The sequence below is a fragment of the Coenobita brevimanus genome, chromosome 88 (assembly GCF_032717465.1).
Source record: "Coenobita brevimanus isolate Jiangsu-jjx chromosome 88, ASM3271746v2, whole genome shotgun sequence".
Taxonomy (NCBI): Eukaryota; Metazoa; Arthropoda; class Malacostraca; order Decapoda; family Coenobitidae; genus Coenobita; species Coenobita brevimanus.
In genome coordinates, this window is record NC_137041.1 from 5436665 (window position 1) to 5457557 (window position 20893).

At 43.0% G+C, this 20893-nt stretch overlaps 1 protein-coding gene across 1 annotated transcript in view; it reads left to right on the forward strand.

Moving 5' to 3' along the window:
* The window catches only part of LOC145411196 (sortilin-related receptor-like), a 218758-nt gene that overhangs the window by 116296 nt on the left and 81569 nt on the right, over positions 1–20893 (forward strand). Inside the window, exon 24 of the mRNA XM_080281257.1 lies at positions 12433–12635. Coding sequence (XP_080137383.1) covers positions 12433–12635 — 203 coding nt within the window. The remainder of the gene's footprint in view (positions 1–12432; positions 12636–20893) is intronic.

The following is a 20893-nucleotide window of genomic DNA, read 5'->3' on the forward strand; positions in this document are numbered from 1 at the left end:
GATTTTGCCGGCATTATTACGAATTGTGCAAAAGGTCCTCTCACTCAGTTCAGTGTCATGGCTTATCACCGATGCATTATGGCCTTTATTGTATCTCTCCAATACTTGAAGCTTCTTTTACAAACTCAGTGCCTTCCTTTGTCTCTTGGGTGCAGTTCCAGCTTTACTTTCATTAGCTAGATGCCTACTAGCCATGATAAAAGTCTAGCAAAATGATGTACCGGAACAAACAGTTGGGAGGACTGGGAGAGACTCCCATGTGGCGTGCCACCCTGTGACAGCTCACAAAGCTAGTGCGGAGCAGTGGGTGCTTGAACTTCACATCTCGCATTATTTTGAATAAATCTCACAGTTCAAATGGATTTACCCCGTTCATGGCCTTTCGTTATTTAAAAAAAAACGTAAAGCAAACATATAAAATTTGAGTTTTCTGTACATTATGCAGCACAGGGTGTTCCGGGAAAAGTGACCCAGACTTCAGGAGGTTGTTCTTGTGCTGATTTTTTGTAATACAGGTATGTGCTACATCATCATGGATCCAATTCTCAGCCATTACAGATACATTTACTAATGGCCACATGGGTGAATTAAGCATAGGAAGTAGGCTGTAGTGCTAGGTGATCAGGGTGGTACTCCTAAGGAGGATGGGAATACAGGCAAACCCCGATTTACGATACCCCTAGATGCGATACCCCGGAATAGTGATGAGGATATAAATACCACCCTACCCTGCGTATCATAGGCCAACCCGTTTTTGCGATGGGTTTAGATTTTTTTTTTTTTTTTTTTATACTGATTTTGATGATATTTTAGACTTCAATTTTGTGTTTAGGTTGATTTATAAACTGATTTTAGACTTAATGTTTTAGTCATAGATGGAGTGAACTCGATGATTTGGAGTACGGATTCTCGCCCATCAGACAAAGTACCAAACAGTGTGGACAGCTTGGTGACTCAACAAAGAATACTCCATGTTTGACCATTGAACTGTCATCAAACTTATCATGGAGTACATAATAATAATTTTAAATAAATATTATTAATTGTGAAAACTTTGTAGAGTAAATATTTCATGCATTGATGAAAACTGTGACATTTTTAAATCATGTGTTTACATTCAGGCTGTTCAAGGAAAAATGCTTTGAAAATAGAAAGGAATTTTTAAATAAATGTTAGAAAATAAGAGAGAAGAAAATAAAGGAGCTCAGCAGCCAGAACAGTAGCTAAAACAACATAAAGAGGGGCCATTGAAAAGGCTATCACCATTGCATCATCTATCAATAAATTATGTGTTTACAATCAGGTTGTTCAAGGGAAAATGCTTTGAAAATACAAAGGAATTTCTGAATAAATGTTGGAAAATAAGAGAGAAGAAAATAAAGGAGCTCATCAACCAGAACAGTAACAAAAATGCCTTAAAAAGTGGATGTTGAAAAGGCTATCATGGTCGCAGGAGAGGAGTTAGAATCAGTGAATTGGAATGAAATGGATGTGGACAGCCTGTGGAATGCATATAGGGATTGCTTAGTTAGGAATGCTAAACCGGTGTGGCAAGAGTAACAACAAAAAAGAAAGGTACAGCGTGGTGGGATGAAGAGGTTAAGAGAGCAGTGGAGGACAAGAGGAAGAAGTGGCTGGAGTGGTTACAGAACAGGCGTTCAATTGAAATAAGAACTGAATATATTGAGAGCAAGAAGCACATAAAGAGACTAGAGAAGAGGCAAAGAAGGAGGTAAATGATGATCTAGGAGGGAAAATTAATGAAAATTACTCTGAAAATGGGAAGTTATTCTGGAAAGAGGTACAGAAATAGAGAAGTGAGAGCTGAAAGAAATGTGAAAATGTTAAGGATGTAAGTGGTTGATTATTAAGCTATGGGATTGAAGTAAGGACCAGATAGAAAGAATATTTTGAAACCCTGATGAATCGGAATAGAGCAGAGCCGCTGTAAACATGATTGGTTTTTGGGGTGTGCAGAGAAGGAATGCAGTGCCAGGAAACATGACACTCGCATAGGTGAAGAATACTGTGAAGTGGCTGAAACATGGGAAAGCAGCTGGTGTTGATGAGGTGTATGCAGAGATGATCAAGTCTAGTGGAGAGAGCGGAATGAAGTGCTTGTCGGAGATATGTCAAAAGGCATGCATGAATGAAACTGTGCCTGCAGAGTGGAAAAAGAACTGTGATTGTACCCCTGTTCAAAATTAAAGGTGAGCAAAATGGGTACAGGAACTACCATGGCATAAGTTTATGGAGTGTGTGGCTTTAGCAGTGACAGAGGATGTGTAGATCACATATTTGCAGTAAGACAGATAGTGGAGAAGGCTTATGAGAAGGACTATAAGGTGTTTATGGCATTCATAAATCTGGAAAAAGCATATGACAGAGTAGACAGAGTAGGATTGTGGAAGGTTTTGCACATGTATGGTGTAGATAGTAACCTGCTAGGTGCTGTCAGGAGTTTTCATGATGGTAGTGAAGCATGTGTAAGGGTAAATGGGCATCTAAGCGAGTGGTTCACGATCAGTGTGGGTGTGTGATAAGGTTGTGTAATATCCCCATGGTTGTTCAGTATATACATGGATGGGGTGATGAGAGAAGTAAAAACACGAGTAATGGAGAGAGGGATGGCGTTGGTAATGAATGGTGATAGATGGAATATCTCAAATTTGTTGTATACTGTACTGATGATGCAGTACTACTTACAAATAGGGGGCAGGGTGGCTCATGGTGGAGCATCGGACTCTGGACTGGAGGGTCATGAGTTCGAGCCATGCCCGGCAGCTGCCATGCCTGTAGAGGTAGCACCCTCCTGTCACCTAGCAGGGCTATATGATCTAATAAAGTCTAGCTTGGGGGGGGGGGGGGGGGGAGAATGGATGTACTGCATAAGAACTTGGTAGAGTGGTGCAGAGTTTTGCTAATGTCTTTGAGTGTCATGCCTTGAGAGCAAATGTAGAAATGAGTAAAATGATGGTTATTGAGAGAGAAGGTGACTCCCAGTGTGATGTTACAGTGAATGGAGAGAGACTGGACTTGGTGAGAGAGGTCAAATACCTGGGTACAGTGATAGAAAAGAGGAAAATGTGCAAAATAAGTGGAAGGTAGTGACACAAGGAAGGAAAGTAGCTAGTGCTATGAAGGCCTTGATAAGAAACAGAGGCCTGAGTGTTGCAGCTGCACAAGGCCTACATGAAGGAGTGTTAGTGAGACTATGGTGTGGCATGAAAATGAAAAGTCAAGAGTGAGAGCATAGGAGATGGGACTGCTGAGCAATGTATGTGGAGTACAGAGAGTGGATAGGATACGAAATAATGTGATTCGTAAAAAATGCAGAGTGAGGATGTTTGTGAACACCAGAATCAAAGAGAGTGTGCTGAGATAGTATGGTCATGTGGAGAGAATGGATAACAACTGAGTGGTGAAAAAGGTATATCTGAGCGATTTGAAGGAGGAAGGAAGTGAGGTAGGCCAAGGAGAAGGTGGAAGGATATGGTGGATGAGTGTGTGAGGAAGAGAGGTATGGAGGTTGGTAAGGCTAGGGGACTGACAAGAGGTCAAGCTTGCTTGATGAATGTTGTGAGAAGCAGTGCATGATCAGGGATTTGGCACACTTTTTTAATGTGACTGCATCCGGGCTGACCCTGTCAGATACATTTATGTGAAGCTACAGAAACTGGTGAATGTTTTTTGGCATATCAGATAGAGTCAGGATTCTGGGGGCTTGAATGATGAGTGAATGGAAGCGTGACCCATTGGACTGGACAAACTTAGGCTGTCTGAATGTTGCTACTCCTCACCCTGCCTTAGGGTGGGAAAGGAGGTATGGATGATGAGGATGATGATGTATAACACATTACAGTACCGCAATGGTAGTGAGAACAGTTGATTGCGTCACAGTGAAAAACTGTTGGTGTGAACTGAACTAATGTCAGACATTTCAGAAAAGTTCTGGGATAGCAGGGGGAAGTCCAGAAGTTGATTTTATCAGAATTTAGCTTTTTTGGGGACTGGCATGGGCCCCAATTAGTCTAATATATTGAGATTCTACTGTATAATAATACTGTTCTGTACACTGATAAACATGTCTTTGTTTACCTTATTGTGGTGAACAGCTGAAGTGGTCAGGCAGTCTGGACTACTTTTGGCTTTATCAGACTGTTCCGATATACAGTTTAAGAATCTAGTCGGGTAGCTCCTCAATACCGATAAAAGCAAATTCCAGCCTATTGCAGACTTTTTCCGATATACGGTATAAAAATCTAGTCTGGTAGCTTCTTGATTCCAATAAAAGCGAATTCCGGTCTATTGAAGTCCATTATATCAATGTTTTACTGTAGTCTGTATTTATGTAAGAAGCTTTCATGAATGCCATGGAGCAGATAAATGCTGCACCTCCCCATGGATGGTCAGAAGCAGGCCTGTGAATACTTGTTATGGAATGTGTTTTAGACAAAGTATTGTGAACAGTATTAACATAGGTGTCAGATTTGTTCATCCAGGTTTCAGTCAAACACAAGATGTCAAATTGGTGTTGATTTAGCATTTCATTAACCCGTCGATTGTGAGCCACAGCTCAGGCTGTGCTGGCCCTGCATTACCGTTAACCCCTAAAAGATGGGCATCGTAATGTTTTGACACATGCTCAGGACGGGCATAATCTGCGTGTGCGATATGGTTGGTGATTTGTGTGGGGGGGGGGAGAGGGGTGGTGCAGGGATGGTGACTGGGTGCTTGGGGGATGTGGGATGTGGGGGTGGGGGAGTTGGGTAGGGGCAGGGGGTGATTGGTGAGGGTGGTAAGTGGGGGGTCAGGATGGTGGTGGTGGGGGAGGGAAATGGTGGAGCTGGTAGTGTGGGTTTGAGGGGTGGGGTTGTTTGGGGGGTATGGGGGTGGGGGGTAAAGGAGGGTAGGGGGTTGGGGTGGTGGGGGTAGGGGAGGGTGGTATGGGGTGGGGGATGGGTGGTGGTGGAGGGATGGTGGTAGGTGGTGGGAGGTGATGGGGGGAGTGTGGGTGGTGGGGAAGTGGTTGGGGGGATTGGGGATTGTGGGGGGCATGGGGGATGGGGTTGAGGGTGGGGATGGTAGGAGTGATGGGAGGGTGGGGTTAGGGGTGGTAGGGGACTGTGGAAGGTATTGGGAGGACGGTGGAGGGAATTGGGGGCGGTGGGGGTTTGGGAGTGGGGTGGTAGGGAGAGGGCGGGGGATCGGGGTGGGGGGTGAGGGTGGAGATGAGTAGCGGGTAGTGTGTGGGTGTGGTGGTAGGGGGGTGGGGTGGGTTTGGGGGGTGGGGGGGCGTGACCACATATGCGGACACCCGTCTTTTTGGCCCTAGTACCCTTGGACAGCATATGCGGACACCCGTCTTTTTGGCCCTAGTACCCTTGGACAGCATATGCGGACACCCGTCTTTTTGGCCCTAGTACCCTTGGACAGCATATGCGGACACCTGTTTTTAGTCAAGAGTGAGAGCAGTGGAAATGGGTTATTTAAGAGGAGCCTGTGGAGTCACATGGAGAGACAGGCTGACAAATGAGGATATAAAGGAGCGTTGTGGTGTGGATGTGGATGTGATAGGAAGCGTTAGGAGGAATACACTGAGGTGGTTTGGCCATGTGGAGAGGATGGAGGGTGAAAGACTGACGAAGAGAGTGTATGTGAGTGAGGTGGAGGAGGGAAGAGGGAGGGGGAGGCCAAGGATGAGATAGAGGGATGGGGTGGAGAGGTATATGAGAGAGGGGTGTGTGAGTTGGGAGCGGGGCAGTGAAATGGCGGGGGACAGGGCGACTTGGAGGCGATTTGTTTGTGGCCACCCCAAACGGGATTGAGGCATCTGGTAATATAGATAGATAGATAGACTACTCGACCCCTACACAAACTTATGCATGGCGCTATGCAAAGACAGGGAGAGAGAGATTTTTTTCCTTTTCACCAGATGATTCCCTGGATGTTTATCTTCAGGTTTATAATAACTTTTTTTTTTTCCCCACTACTCCTGCATAAACTTACCCTTGGCCCTTTGCAAAGACGGAGAGAGATTTTTTTTTTTTCACCAGATGATGTCGTGGATGCTTATCTTCAGGTTTATATTAAACAAAAACAAAAATTTTTCCTTCATTTTTTGTGCACCATGGGGTGGGATAAAAAAAGGTAATTGCGCAATTCATGGGTTAGTATAGTCAGTCCTACTACAATTGGAGTGAATGTTGACGACAGATTATTAACTGGCTGATGGGGGGATATCTTTAGTTTTTGTAAATGGACAAAGTTGGTCTCTTCTATTAATCTTTTCCTACGGGACATCATACTTGACACTCTATAAGATGGAAAATGAGCAGCCAACTGAGAATTTAAAACAATTTCTCTGTGACTTATGGAAAAGCAGTTTATGCATTTGGAATACTATTAATGTAGTACATCTGTATATTTGTGGGCTCCAGCACAAAAGACACATTTGTGATCATTTTTCTTTTTAGTACATGTCTCTGAAACCCTAGCATTGATGACACTTAGAAACCTAGAATCTGTCAGGTCCGATATCATGAGACCTTAATAGATAAATACCCTGTTCTGTGATGAAGGAGCACACTGTGGGAGACATCTTTAGGACAGCAATTTTTTAACCTTCTGACTTCTTGTGAAGAGGAGGTTCAGAGTTCACAAGGAACTTAACCCATACAATCCCGCCGTCGGCATGGTGCCGACAGTACGAAACGTCTCGATTACGGTAATCCCAGCGACGTGATGGTACTGACAGCAAAATTCGAGCACTGTAGCGCGTCTCAAACTGCTTCAATCTAGCTAATTTTTTGCTAAAGAGTAGTTTAATGTATTGGCAATACTGTGTCCAAGCAGCTGTAGCACTGAGTTTGGTTCTGCATGGCTGGGTAATATCAGTTTGCCACTGTCCATCATAGCTTCAGAGAGTCATGAAAATCACGCCATTTTTCTTCCTCGGGCTCGAGGAGGCTGTTGAAATTGTCACATGGATCCTTCTGTCCCTTCATTTAGTGATTCTTCAGAAGAGGAAGACCTGGATGACTTCTGGGGAGGAATATGAGCCAGTGGAGAAGGATATTGAGAACAGGGAATCCCCCGTTCTCTCATCCCACCCAGTTGGGTGGGAAAACGTCACTCACAGCTTGGGAAACTGGCATAAAAACACGACAGATTGCCATCCTGCTCTTATTTCTCCTATAAGGAGTACTTTTTTTCTCTTTTCCTTGATTTATATGTCCTTTTGAATTGTTTTATGTAATAAAAATGTTTTCCGTTTTTGGTCCGGGATTGGGTGGGTATAAAATTGCAATAATGGCTGAGATGGTACGGGTTAATTTTGTCCTTTTTTCAAAATGCAAGGAATTATATCCGAATCATCCAGGGACAGAGAGAGGCCTGTTATGGTCATCTTTGACATCATTTTCCATGGCTCAGATACGCAGTGTGAACTTCATCAGAGCCAAAATGATGTTTCAACACCTCATTTGCCTTGTTCATAGTTTCCACAGATGGAAATTTCATTACAAGTCCATCAGCTGTAGTCGTGTTCATCTGCTCAGCCATCAACCAGTACCTAGTTAAGAACATCTGTGATGCTGTCTGGACTAATATGACTTATCCAAGCATGTTCATCATCCTTTGGTTTTATGACTAGTACCCTTACGGGATGTGACGTCTGGCAATAGATACATAGATAGATAGACCTGCTGGTTATGAACAGTCTTCTTAACACCATGGTTACCTATCTGTATGATATCTTTTGCTACTTCTTTCTTGTTATCTTCAAGACTCTTTCTAACCACCTCAGCTAATATCTTTGTGTGACTGGCTGGCAATCTCAGGAGGAGACCTTTGTTTTCCAGCACCTCCAGTCTTCTCAGAATGAGCTTTATTGCCCCAAAGAATCGTGTTGTCACCATGACTAGCATTTTCCCCCGGTGGTCAGGGTTTTGTCTCCAGGTGTCAAGTACTGGCTGCAGAGCTACCAAAATCCCAGCTGGTGACTTTTTTTTTTTTTTTTTTTTTTTTTTTTCCCATAAATGGGTACTTACCCGTTTGAAGATTTACGTCGGAGAGGTAAAACCACTCACTGCGGCACGCACACTTCAGTGCTTGTGCAGTTTGAGCCACAGACTTATTGCGGCGAGGGCATTGATGATTTTGGCTCATGTCAAATTACAAAATCATAATTAAAAAAAAAAAAGTTGAGTGATGGAGGGAATAGATAAAAAATTTACAGTGGTGGCATCTGGTCTACCTGCTGGAACCTTGTTTGTTCTGGACAGGAAAATTGATGTTTTGGTATTCAATGGTGTCACAAAAAGGTTTATGAGGTGCTACCCAAAAGTTTCCGCAATTTGCCTCAAGAAGGGAAAAAACTTACATCAAGTCCAAATCACCACCGTTCTCTTCAGAGTAGTCTCCTTGGGCATGCAGACATCGATCTCAGCACTTCTCCCGTGATTGGAACACTTTCTGGAAATCCTTGAGCATCATCTTGTTCAGGACCTTGTACAATTCTTCCTGGATTTCCTCAATGGTGTCAAATCATAGTCCTTTCAGCTGGATTTTCATTTTCAGAAAGAGTAAAAAATTATAGGCGGCCAAATCTGGCGAATACGGAAGATGGGGAACAACTGGCATGTTTTATGGTGCCAAAAACTGCTGAACAACAAGGGCTGTGTGTACAGGTGCATTGCCATGTTGAAGCACCCTTTTGTTTATGCACCCATTGTCTGGACATTTTTGCCTCACATTTTCCCGGAGCTGTCTCAAAATGTCACAGTAGAACTTTGCATTGGCTGTCTGTCCATGGGGAACAAAGTCCTTATGCACAGTGCTTTCCATGTCAAAGAAAGTGATGTGCATTGATTTCAAGTTGCTATTGACCTGACGTGCCTTCTTTGGTTGGGCTGAGGCTGGGCTCTTCCACTGCAATGATTGTTGTTTGGTTTCCAGGTCATACCTGCAAGTCCAGCTTTCATCACCAGAAATGACACTTGAGAGGAAATTTGGATCATTTCTGGCCATTTCCTTGAGCTCCGTGCAGACCTTCACGTGATGCTGCTTTTGCTCATCAATCAGGAGCCTCAGGACAAATTTGGCGGTGATTCGTCTCGCGTCAAGGTCGCCAGACAAAATACATTTCCAAGTTCCATATGACAGACTAACAATGTCACAAACCTCATGGATTGGCCTCTTGTGATCTTTGAAGATGGTTGTACTCACTTTGGCCACATTGCCCTGATGGAAGGGTGACCAGAACATGCGTTGTCGTCTGTTGATGTTCATCCGTTTTTAACCTCTTAAATACGGGCATTGGAATGGCATGACATATGCTCAGGATGGGCATAATCAGCGAATGTGATATGGTGGTATGGTGGGGGGGTTTGTGGGGGGGGTGGGGGTAGGATAGTAATGGGGTGATGGTGGAGTGGTTGGGGTGGTGGGGGGTTGGGGTGGGGGGGTAATGGACAGGGGGTGGGGATGGGCTGGAAGGGTGTATGGGGTGGGTGGGAAGGATGGTGGAGGGGTGGGGGTTTGAGGGTTGGGGTGGGTGGGGGTGGGGAGGTGGGTGTAGGAGTGGATGGGGATGGGGGTGGGGATGTGGGGGGGCATTACTGCATGTGCGAACATGCGTCTTTTTGGACCCTGTACCCTTGGACATCATATGCGGACACCCGTCTTTTTGGGGTTAAAACACTTCAACCAGTCCAAGGTTTGTGTGACCCCCAAAGCATTGTCACCAAATGCTTGTTTTAAAACATTTTACGAGTTTCTGCTGCATTCTTCCAGAGTCTCTTGATGCACACACTTTGCTCTTTCACATCATCCATTTTTGAGATCATAAAATTCACAAAGAAACCAAAACACAACGACAGAAAGTCACATTTGCAGCCAACACATCCACCGTGCACAATGCCACTTGACACTCTAACAAACAAAGGGTGCGTACACTACTACCTAGCAGCCACGTACTGTATGAGAAGTGGTTTCCTCCTTGCTTTCAGATTTCAGGAACATTTGTGTAGCACCTCATGTATGTGGTCGAGCTACATGCAGACTTGGGTTGTGGAATGTGGTTTGTGAGAAAGACCATTCCACTGATAAGACCTTGTTTTTGTACAGATTCTCTCCCCATATGTTTACCTCCCCCAGCAAATGGACCACCCATGTAATTGAACATTCATTGAAAATGCATGGGCAAATAGATACTCTGATATCTCTAGTAGAGGTATGGAAATCTGTTTTTGTTTGTGGCATAAGCAACCACTTGAGAGTCCATATTGAATATGAGGGATCATCCAGGGAGGTGATGACCATGATTTTGCAGAAAACTTTCTGCTACCATGATCTTGAGGTTGATGTGGAATAACCTGTGATGTGATGACCAGATCCCTTTGCCTTGTTGATCTTCAGGGGACTGGTTCCCTCACCTTGTGTCAGAGGCATCTGTGAAGATTACTGGTTTAAGAAGAAGAGGTACCCATGGTACTAGTGTCCTTCAGAGACTGGTATTGAGCCACTTGTCTAATATTACGGTATACAAATCTCCAGAGATAGGTGGATCAGTTTGTTCCTTGAGTGGTCTTGAAAGAGCTGGTAGCTATCTAGTGTGAACTTGCAATGTAGAAGGTGAATGAAGTGAAGGCCGGGTGCCATAGAGTTGAGGAAACTGACCAGTTGTTCCCAGTGATGTCTGGATATAGACTGGAATTACATGATTCTGATGAGACAACTTACACTTTTGAATGGTGTCTGGAGATGGGCCGAGCACTACCCACTGTGTGTCCCAGGGGAATCCATAACTTCTGAAGATGCTGGATTGGTCGGAAGTGCGACTTCGTTTATTTTGTCTTGAATTCCATCTCTAAGGCAATTGTAATTACCTTCTCCGGTGACCAGGTGCATTGTAACACTGAAGGAGCTACTGCTAGCCAGCTGTTGAGATAGGTTAACATAACCCCCTGGCTGCTCACTCTCAGGAGGACATACTCAACCAGTTTTACAAACACCGGGAGCAGTGTTGATACTGACTCATATGAAGGTTAACAGGGCTTTGTAAATAGCTTTGCACTTAAATATCAAAAGTCTTTTACTCTGCATGCGTAAAAGCTGGGCTTTTCAAGTGTTTTAATGCGTGGGCCCCAATGCCTTATGTATGTGATGTCGGTGAAATCTGGCTCATTGCTGCATAGTAAACGCTACCTTACTTATTGATATGTACTTTAGTACTCTAGTATTATTTTACTCATGTTGCTAAGGAAATTATTTATCTTACTCCACCACCCACCTTTTGTGACTTCCCTGTTTATGCATTAACCCTTTCAGCTCATGAAATCTTTTTTGTTTATGATATTTGTGCTACCTTCTGATGATTTCATGCAAGATAGGAGAAACTTATTTAACTGTAGAAGTTAGATATTACCTTCATTAGTCCCTTAGTAGAGGTTTTTCCTAAATTGTTAAAAAAGTATTGTATAGGAAGTAATAATATAAAAAGAAAGAAATTGTATTGAAGAGGTAATCATTCTCATCACTTCTTGCAGACCTATGTGTGAATTTATTGTCTGTTTGACAACTCATGGTACACTCATGATATCATCCTCTGTCCTAGCACTTGATTGAAAGGAGGTCATAAACAGGTTCTCACACTAATAGAAGACATGTTGTTTATTGGTTGAAGGTTTTCAAGGCTACACAAATAACAGCATCATGTGAACTACTTTTCATGTAGTGTACCAAATTTCTGAACTACCACATTATCAGTGGACAACAGATCTTCCTTTGGTATGGAACCCTGGTTGCAGCTTTCATCCAGCCAGGGATAGGATTAAAGGATGAATATAACCTATCACTTGTGAGTAACCTTACAAACTTGGCCTATTCCTGCAACCTTTACTATAAGTTTTGGTTGCATGAATTTCATTTGGCCTAAGTTATGAGATTGGAATGAGTTTCCCTGCATTCTGGTCAAAGTGACTCACCTGTCTGATACAATAGGCAGTCAACTAAGCTGAATAGTGGGGGTCTTTTGCAGCTAGAAAAAAAAAAAAAAATGCATTCTAGCAACCCAACTATTCTTATCACCGGCTTCACAAGTCCAGTACCTGTATCAGTTGTGATCTAGGTCATGCATATGGGATATGGATGTATGATTGGAGGGTGAGCAGAGACTTTGGTCTTGAATGTGCATGGCCCTTCTCTTTACTGGTTTTCGTAACTAACCACATTTTTCTCTTGTTTATAAACAGGACTTAACAAACCATGCATGTGGGATATGGATGTGTGATTGGAGGGTGAGCAGAGACTATGGTCTCTAATGTACATGGCCTTTCTCTTCACTGGTTTTTGTAATTAACCAAATTTTTCTCTTGTATATAAATAGGACTTAACAAACCAAGTAATCATTGCCCCCCCCTCCCCCCCTAGGACCAGTTTCAATGCCGATCTGGGTCTTGCATATGGGAGACATGGGTATGTGACTCTGACCAAGACTGTCCTGAAGGGGAAGATGAAGAGAACTGTCCCCAGACATTCCACTGTGCCCACCTCACTGAGTTTCAGTGTCGGCGATCAGGTGGATGTGTCCCCACTGCACGCATATGCGATGGACACCAGGATTGTGCTGACGGGTGAGTGGACAGCCATTTCAAGTTCATTTCATTTTTGTTTATAAAAACTCCAGCATGCTTACATGCATTGGTTTTTGTCATATACAGTAATTGCAACTGTCCATGCCACCCAGTCTCTAGCAGCCTCTCTGTTCAGTTCATTATCCCAGAGGTCACACTCGATTACCTCATTCTAAGACATTTTTCAATCTGCCTCTCGAACTTATACCCATAGTGTTCACACCTCTCACTCTCTGCACCCAGTTGACGTCCTCCACCCACTCCACATGTCCAAACCGCCCCTTTCCCGGTGATGACTTGAGCTGCCTGGAACCACTGTCTGACTCACTTCTTCATTTCTGCAACATTCGTGGCCTTTCATTTAGCTTTTGCTCTGTTGAGCACCAACTCTCCTCCTCTAAACCTCACCTTCTCTTTCTAACTGAGACTCAGCTGTCTGAGGCAAATGACAGCAAACCCTTTTCTGTACCCTACTACTTTCTCTATACTCATTTAAAAGCCAAAGATGGCTGTTGTGCATAGATACGCAACAACTTATCTTGCTCTCGTGTTCCTGAACTTGATTCTTCAGAATTCTCTACACTATGGCTTCGGCCATCTTGTCATTCTCTGACTAAATATATTTGCGCTGTTTACTTATCCTCTAATTCTACTGACTATCAAAAATTCTTCGACTATCTTACTTCTATGATGGAACACATTCTATCTATTTCTCCTTTCTCTGAAATCTCCATTTTAGGAGATTTCAATATTCTCCACCACCTTTGGCTCTCCTCTCTTTTCACTGATCCACCTGATGAAGAAGCCTACACCTTTTCTATCCTTAACCCCTTAACTGCGGGGCATCACTTTCGTGATGCTTGGGAGCAAGGGATCATACCGCGGGGCATCACTTTTGTGATTCTGTGTTATTTTGAATTCCCCCGGGCTTTCAAGTGGTAGCTTGTATCATCTATCAGTACTGCCAGTGTCTAACACTAGTCAGCACTCCTAATCTCATCTCTACTCCCATCCATTGTTGACAATTTAGCCATTTCTCCCCGTTCTTGACTCCCCTCCCTACCTTCCCTCCATTACCCTCTCCTCTCACCTGCCCGGCCGTGCTACGCTAAGTAAATCTTCCCTGGAATTTTCCACTGATTTCATCCATTGAATTAAGCTCTATGCCCTATTCTTATACCAAATAATATATACCAAAAAGAAATAAGGTAAGTGAGAGTGCCATACACCTGGAATTTGCTAATTATCACCTGACAACACATCACGTGCACTCGTTCGCTAATTTTCGCTGTTTATTTCCCCTTGAAATATGCTGTATAATCTATTCTTGTACTAAAAATATATATATGGAGGGAAGGGAGAAGCCTAAGTGATATTTACATTCACCTGGAACTACCTAATTTATAATGTATTGTCTAGATTTCCTGCCAGTCATTTCAGTGCTATATATTAGCAGCTGTCAAGAGGCTGACGTTGGCAGTAATGCATTTCCCTAGGTAGGCCACCCCGGCCCACCCCTATCAGTTCACTGTTATCTTCGAAGGTGAAGGTACGTCTGTTTGCTCCTGCTAACTTCCCCCCACTTTTTAGCCCCATGCAAAGGGCCCTGTGACCTTTACCCCCTACTAAACCTTGTGTGGAAAGAGGTAAAGGGCTGACAATTGAAAGAGAGTGACTACGATCTTTCTGTTGAGTAAAACAGTGGAAGTGGAATTGTAAATAATGTGTAAATAATGTGTAAACAGCAAGTGAAAGCAATGAATATAAATGTAAGTGAAAAGTGGAAAATAGTTTTATAAGTTACTTCAAGTGACAGTGCATAACACAGTGTAAATAAAATAGAAATGTAAATACAAATGTAAATAAAATAGAGAACGTAAATAGAAATGTAAATGAGTAGTATTCTAAGAATACGAGTATATATACTTGGAGTAATGAAAGTGAAAGTTTCACTCTAGCTTGTATGCATGCTATGAGTTATGAGAGTGAAGGTGAAAGTGACTCACTCTCAATGCTAGTATACAGGACAAGAAAGTGAATGCTACGTATTTTACTGAAAGAAATTGCATGCCTACAGTGACAATAAACTACTATTACTGAAGGAAACTTATGGATAAAGACTGTAGATATATATAAGTGTTATATAGTAATAGAAATATAAACTGTGAGTGTTTTTATGAATAATAAATGACAACACCAGCGGCGAACTAGCGCAAGTGGGAAGGTCATACGCCCTCGTAATTTTCATTGCTTTCACAGTGTTTTTTTTTTTTAGGAATATGGATTCTAAACTATTTGAGAATCATAGAATGGTGTTTCTAGTGATAATATCAGGCTGTGGTAATCATATTACGGGTTGTTAGGAAGTGTAAAATGGAGACTTCGTTACCCAACTTCAGAGGTCTCTACAAGTCCTACGGTACTCGACGAAGGCTCAACAAACACCCCAGGAGAAAGCTGAAGGTATGTGCCATAAGCATATTTGATTTTAATATTCTAGGACTAATAACTGATTTTTGGCAAATATTTTTAGAGAGCCTATCAGAGCGCGAATATGCCCGTGGGTGCCGCAAGAAAAAGCAAATCAAGCTCGCGGTTAAAGGGTTAATGACTTAGAGCAGCTTGTACAGCACCCTACCTGTATCCCTGACTGCCTTGGAGAGAACACCAACATACTTGATCTCTTCCTTACAACTAATCCTTCTCCTTACACTGTTAATTTTTTCTCTCTGTTGGGCTCTTCCGATCACAACCTCATCACCTTAACCTGTCCTATCACTCCAGTACGGCCTGTGGACCCTCCAAAGAAATGTTGTCTGTGGCACTTTGGAGCTGCGGATTGGGAGGCTCTCAGGCAGTTCTTCTTTGATTTTCCATGAAATGATTATTGCTTCCATGGCTGCGAGCCTTTTGAGTGTGCCTCGTTAATTACAGAAGTTATTCTCTCGGGCATGGAAGCATACATTCCTTTCTCATATCCTTTGACTAATTCAAGAAAGCCTTGGTTTAATCATGCTTGTTCTAATGCTATCCTCAACAAGGAGAAGGCCTATAAGAGGCACCGGAGCCAACCCACCCCTGAATCACATCATGCTTATGTTTATGCTAAGTCAGTTCCTTGCTCTGCTAAAAATAATTTCATCCTTATTAAATGCTCTCATCTCTCCAACTCGAATTCTTCCCACTCCTTCTGGCACCTTGCCAAAAACCTTTCTAACAACTTTACCTCATCATCCTTCCCTTCTCTTTTCTACTTTTTTTTTTTTTTTTTTTTTTTTTTTTTTTTTTTGTCCGACTCTGGGCATAGGCTTCACAGCCTGCTATCAAGGCCCAGCAGTCCTCCTACATACCATACACCTCTACATGTCACCACTTTGGCGCTAACACCCACCGTCCATATTGAATACATGCTAGGGCTGCCTCATACAGGACTGGTGTATTGGTATTAGCGGGGGTATTTTTACGACATGTCGGCTGATGGCTCTGTAGCTATCTCTTCTACTGATAAAGCAGATCTCTTCGCTCAGACTTTCTCCTTCAATTCCACCTTAGACGATTCCAGTGCTGTTCCTCCATCACTTCCCCCCTCTGACTTTCTCATGGCTGACATTAAAATTTCTTCAGCTGATGTATTTTCTGCCATCACAGGCCTCAATACTAACAAGGCATATGGGCCTGATGGAATCCCTCCTGTTGTTCTCAAGAACTGTGTTTCTGTGCTTACACCCTGCCTAGGCAAACTCTTTCGTCTTTGTCTGTTAACTTGTACCTTTCCTTCTTGCTGGAAGTTTGCTCTCATTCTGCCAGTCCCAAAGAAGGGCGACCATTCCCAACCCTCTAACTATCGTTCAACTGCTTTAACATCCTGTATCTCAAAAGTTTTCGAGTCAATTCTTAATAGAAAATTTTTAAAGCATCTTTCCTATTACAACCTTCTTTCTGATCGTCAGTATAGGTTCCGTCAGGGACGCTCCACTGGCGATCTTCTCACCTACCTTTCAGACTCCTGGTCATCCTCCTTTCAGGACTTTGGTTAAAACTTTGCCATTGCACTTGACGTCTCAAAGGCTTTCGATCGAGTCTGGCACAAATCTTTAATTTCCAAACTGCCCTCTTACGGTTTCTATCCTTCTATCTGTGCCTTCATCTATAGTTTCCTTTCTGGTCGTTCTATAGCTGCTGTTGTAGACGGCCATTGTTCTTCTCTTAGATCTATGAACAGTGGTGTTCCTCTGGGCTCTGTCCTATCACCAACTCTCTTGCTTTTATTCATCAATGACCTTCTAAGCTGTACATCTAACCCAATCCACTCGTACACTGATGACTCCACCCTTCACCTTTCCATTCGGTTCCCGCAATGTCCATCTCAGCAGTTACTTCAACAAACAAGGGATGAGGCCAAGGCACACCTAATGTCTGACTTGGCTCGTATCTCTGACTGGGGTAAAAATAATCTTGTTGTTTTAATGCATCAAAGACTCGACAAAATCTTCCACAGGTGTACCCACTAATGTTTAATAATACTCAGCTTAATCCTACATCATCCTTGAACATGCTTGGGGTTTCATTCACTTGGGACTTATCTTGGAAAGATCAAATTACTTCTCTTGTAAAAGCTGCTTCCAAGAGATTGGGTGTGCTAAGCTGACTCCGTTCCTTTTTACCCCTGCACAATTGTTGACTCTATACACTGGTTTTATCCGCCCTTGTGTGGAGTACAACTCTCATGTGTGGGGAGGTTCTCCACATACAGCTCTTCTCAATAGGGTGGAGTCAAAGGCTTTTCATCTTATTAACTCTCCTCTTCTTACTGGCTCCCTTCTCTGTCTCTTTGCCACACTGTTGCATCTTTATCTCTTTTCTGTCGCTATTTCAATGGTCGCTGCTCCTCTGAACTGTCTGCATGCATTCCTCCACCTCTTGAAACGGCCGCTTAGCACTTGTCTAGCAACAAACTCTCATTCCTTTTCTGTCCAACTCTCTAATGCAAGAGATACCGGTAACTGTTACTCCCAGTCCTTGATTTATGCAACAGGTCAGCTCTGGAACTGTCTCCCTCTGTCTGTATTTCCTGCTTCCTATGATCTCCAGTGTTTCATATGCAGTGTGTCCAGGCATCTCAAAATGATCGGATCTTGAATTTAGCTCTCTCGTATTTTGTTTTTCCCTTGGAAGGAACAGTTTTTGCGGGCCTGTGGCCTTTGGTTCCTTCTTCCTAGCATTAAAAAAAAAAATTCAGTCTACCCCTTCTCATCACAACACTAAAACATTCAAGTTCCTTCCTTCCTCTCAACTCTTCATTTCTAATCCTAATTATGTATGGAGAAGCACAAGTTTAGGGTTAGCCGCACCCTTTTTAACTCTCTGACATGTAATGTGTAACACATACAAATATATAAAGAGTAATGCTAGAAGTATGAGCAGATGGTTAGGCTGGAGTTAGGATTTATCTTGAATGATGTATGAATGCATCTGGCCCATTTCACTGAGCATGCTGTTGATAGTTCTCACAATTTTGTGTTTTCTCCTTCCCTTTCTGGACAGTATCTCAGCCCATCTTTAGGTGGGAAAAAGTAATCAGGAGGATGATCTTGATAATTATCCTCATTATTTCTCAACTCAGAATGGGATGTTGTAGGCTAAAAGAAAGAGGGAGAATACAAAAATAGGTGAACTGTCATAGTTATACCCATTGAAATATGCTACACAATCATACATGCATATTAGATGAGTTTCTGGTAAAAAAAAATTTAAAATAAGATATTTGTACAAATGAAATGGAGAAATAGAAGAAGGACAGGAGGAAGTAGTTCATACAAGGAGGGTGGAAAGGTTACAAGAGGATGGAAAAAGGGCAGAATATAAGAGGGAAGTGGAGGAGCGATTAGGTGAATATGGATTGGAGCAGACGGGGGACATGGAAGGTGTGTGCAAGATATTTACAGAAGAAATATGTGCAGCATGTGAGGTGGTGTGTGGGGTGAAGAGAAGACAACAGGGGGCACAGGGAACAGCATGGTGGAATGAAGAGGTGAGACAGGCTGTGGCACAAAAGAAGAAAGTATATAATGAGTGGATGAGACAGCCCCAGGTATTGATGAAGTTTGTGGTGAAATACTGAAGCATGGGGGAGAGATAGTAGTAGAATGGATGTGGAAGATGTGTAGATTGGCCTGGGAGGAAGGTAGAGTCCCAGAGGATTGGAAGTCAGGTATAATTATTCCCTTGTACAAAGGAAAAGGGGAAAAGGAAGTGTGTGGTAATCATAGGGGCATTTGTCTTCTTAGTATAATAGGAAAAGTGTATGGTAGGATACTTATTGACAGAGTTAGAGAAAGAACAGAGGAATTAGTTGGAGAAGAACAGGGAGGCTTTAGGAAAGGAAGAAGGTTATGTAGATCAAGATATTCATGCTTACATCTTTAGTGGAAAAGTTTCTAGAGAAGGGAAAGAAGTTGTATGCGGCTTTCATGGATTTGGAGAAAGCATATGACAGGGTGGATAGACAAGGATTGTGGAAAGTATTAAAAATATATGGAGTAGATGGAAAGTTGTTGAATGCTGTGAAGAGTATGTATGATGGTGCTAAGGCTGCAGTGCGTGTGAATGGTGAACTAAGTGAATTTTTCTCTTTGAAGGTTGGGTTGAAACAGGGATGTGTCATGTCTCCATGGTCGTTCAATCTGTACATGGATGGGGTAATAAAAGAGGTACAAGGCAGGGTGGTGGATGTTGGGGTGGCCCTGGTGGGGGGGGGGGATAGTGTTTGGAAACTCCCTGTACTGTTGTTTGCAGATGATACTGTGTTGTTGAGTGAAGACGAAGGAGAGCTACAAGGCTTGGTGGATGAGTTTGGGAGAGTGTGTAAGAAACAGAATCTAAAGGTGAATGTAGGGAAGAGTAAAGTGATGGTCTTTGAGAGAGGTGAAGTCAGTGAATGTACAGTTAGGTTGGATGGTGAGGAATTGGAAAATGTGAGTACGTTTAAGTATTTGGGTAGTGTGATGAGTAAGGATGGAAGTTTGGAGGGTGAAGTGCTTGAAAGGGTACAACAGGGAAGAAAGGTTGCTGGTTCTTTGAAAGCAGTGATAAGAAACAGGGAAGTGAGCATGGAAGTGAAAAAGTTACTACATGACAGTATTGTGATACCAACTCTAACATACGGAAGTGAAGCTTGGACGTTGTTGGAAGGACACAAGTCAAGAGTGAGAGCAGTGGAAATGAGTTATTTAAGAGGAGCCTGTGGAGTCACATGGAGAGACAGGCTGACAAATGAGGATATAAAGGAGCGTTGTGGTGTGGATGTGGATGTGATAGGAAGCGTTATGAGGAACACACTGAGGTGGTTTGGCCTTGTAGAGAGGATGGAGGGTGAAAAACTGATGAAGAGAGTGTATGTGAGTGAGGTGGAGGGGGGAAGAGGGAGGGGGAGGCCGAGGATGAGATGGAGGGATGGGGTGGAGAGGTATCTGAGAGGGGGGGGTGTGAGTTGGGAGCAGGGCAGTGAAATGGCGGGGGACAGGGCGACTTGGAGGTGATTTGTTTGTGGCCACCCCAAACGGGATTGAGGCGTCTGGCAATAGATAGATAGATGAGAAGCAAGGGCGTGGAAGAAGTCGAGAGATGGAAGAGAGAGTTGTATGTTGAGAGGAAGAGAGAAGTGAAAAGATTGGTAAGAGAGAGTAAGAAGAGAGTGGATGAGGAATTTGAGTGTGAAGTGTAGGGAATGTAAGAAAATGTTCTGGAAAGAGGTAAAGAGAGTCAGACAGGGTGCCAAAGAAGTTAGTCCGGGAGAGAAAGATAAAAATGGCTGGTGGAGAAGAGAGAAAAAGTGAGCAGATGGAGAGAGCACCTTAAGGATTTGTTGAACATAGTGAATGAAAGTAATGCAAGTATAAGTGGCTGAAGAATGGCTGGGAGATGGAAGGATGTAAGAGAGGAAGAAATCAGTAGGTTGGAAGTTGTGGAGGCAATGAAGAAAGTCAAAATGGTGAAAGCCCCAATATTTGATGGAGTGTGTGGTGAAATGCTGAAGCATGTGAAAGAGATAGTAGTAGAATGGATGTGGAAGATGTGCAGATTGGCCTGAGAGGAAGGTAGAGTCCTGGAGGATTGGAGTCAGGTACAATTATTCCTTTGTACAATGGAAAAGGGGAATAAGAAGTATGTGGTAATCATAGGGGCATTTGCCGTCTGAGTGTAATAGGAAAAGTATATTGTAGGATACTTATTGATAGGGAAATAACAGAGGAATTAGT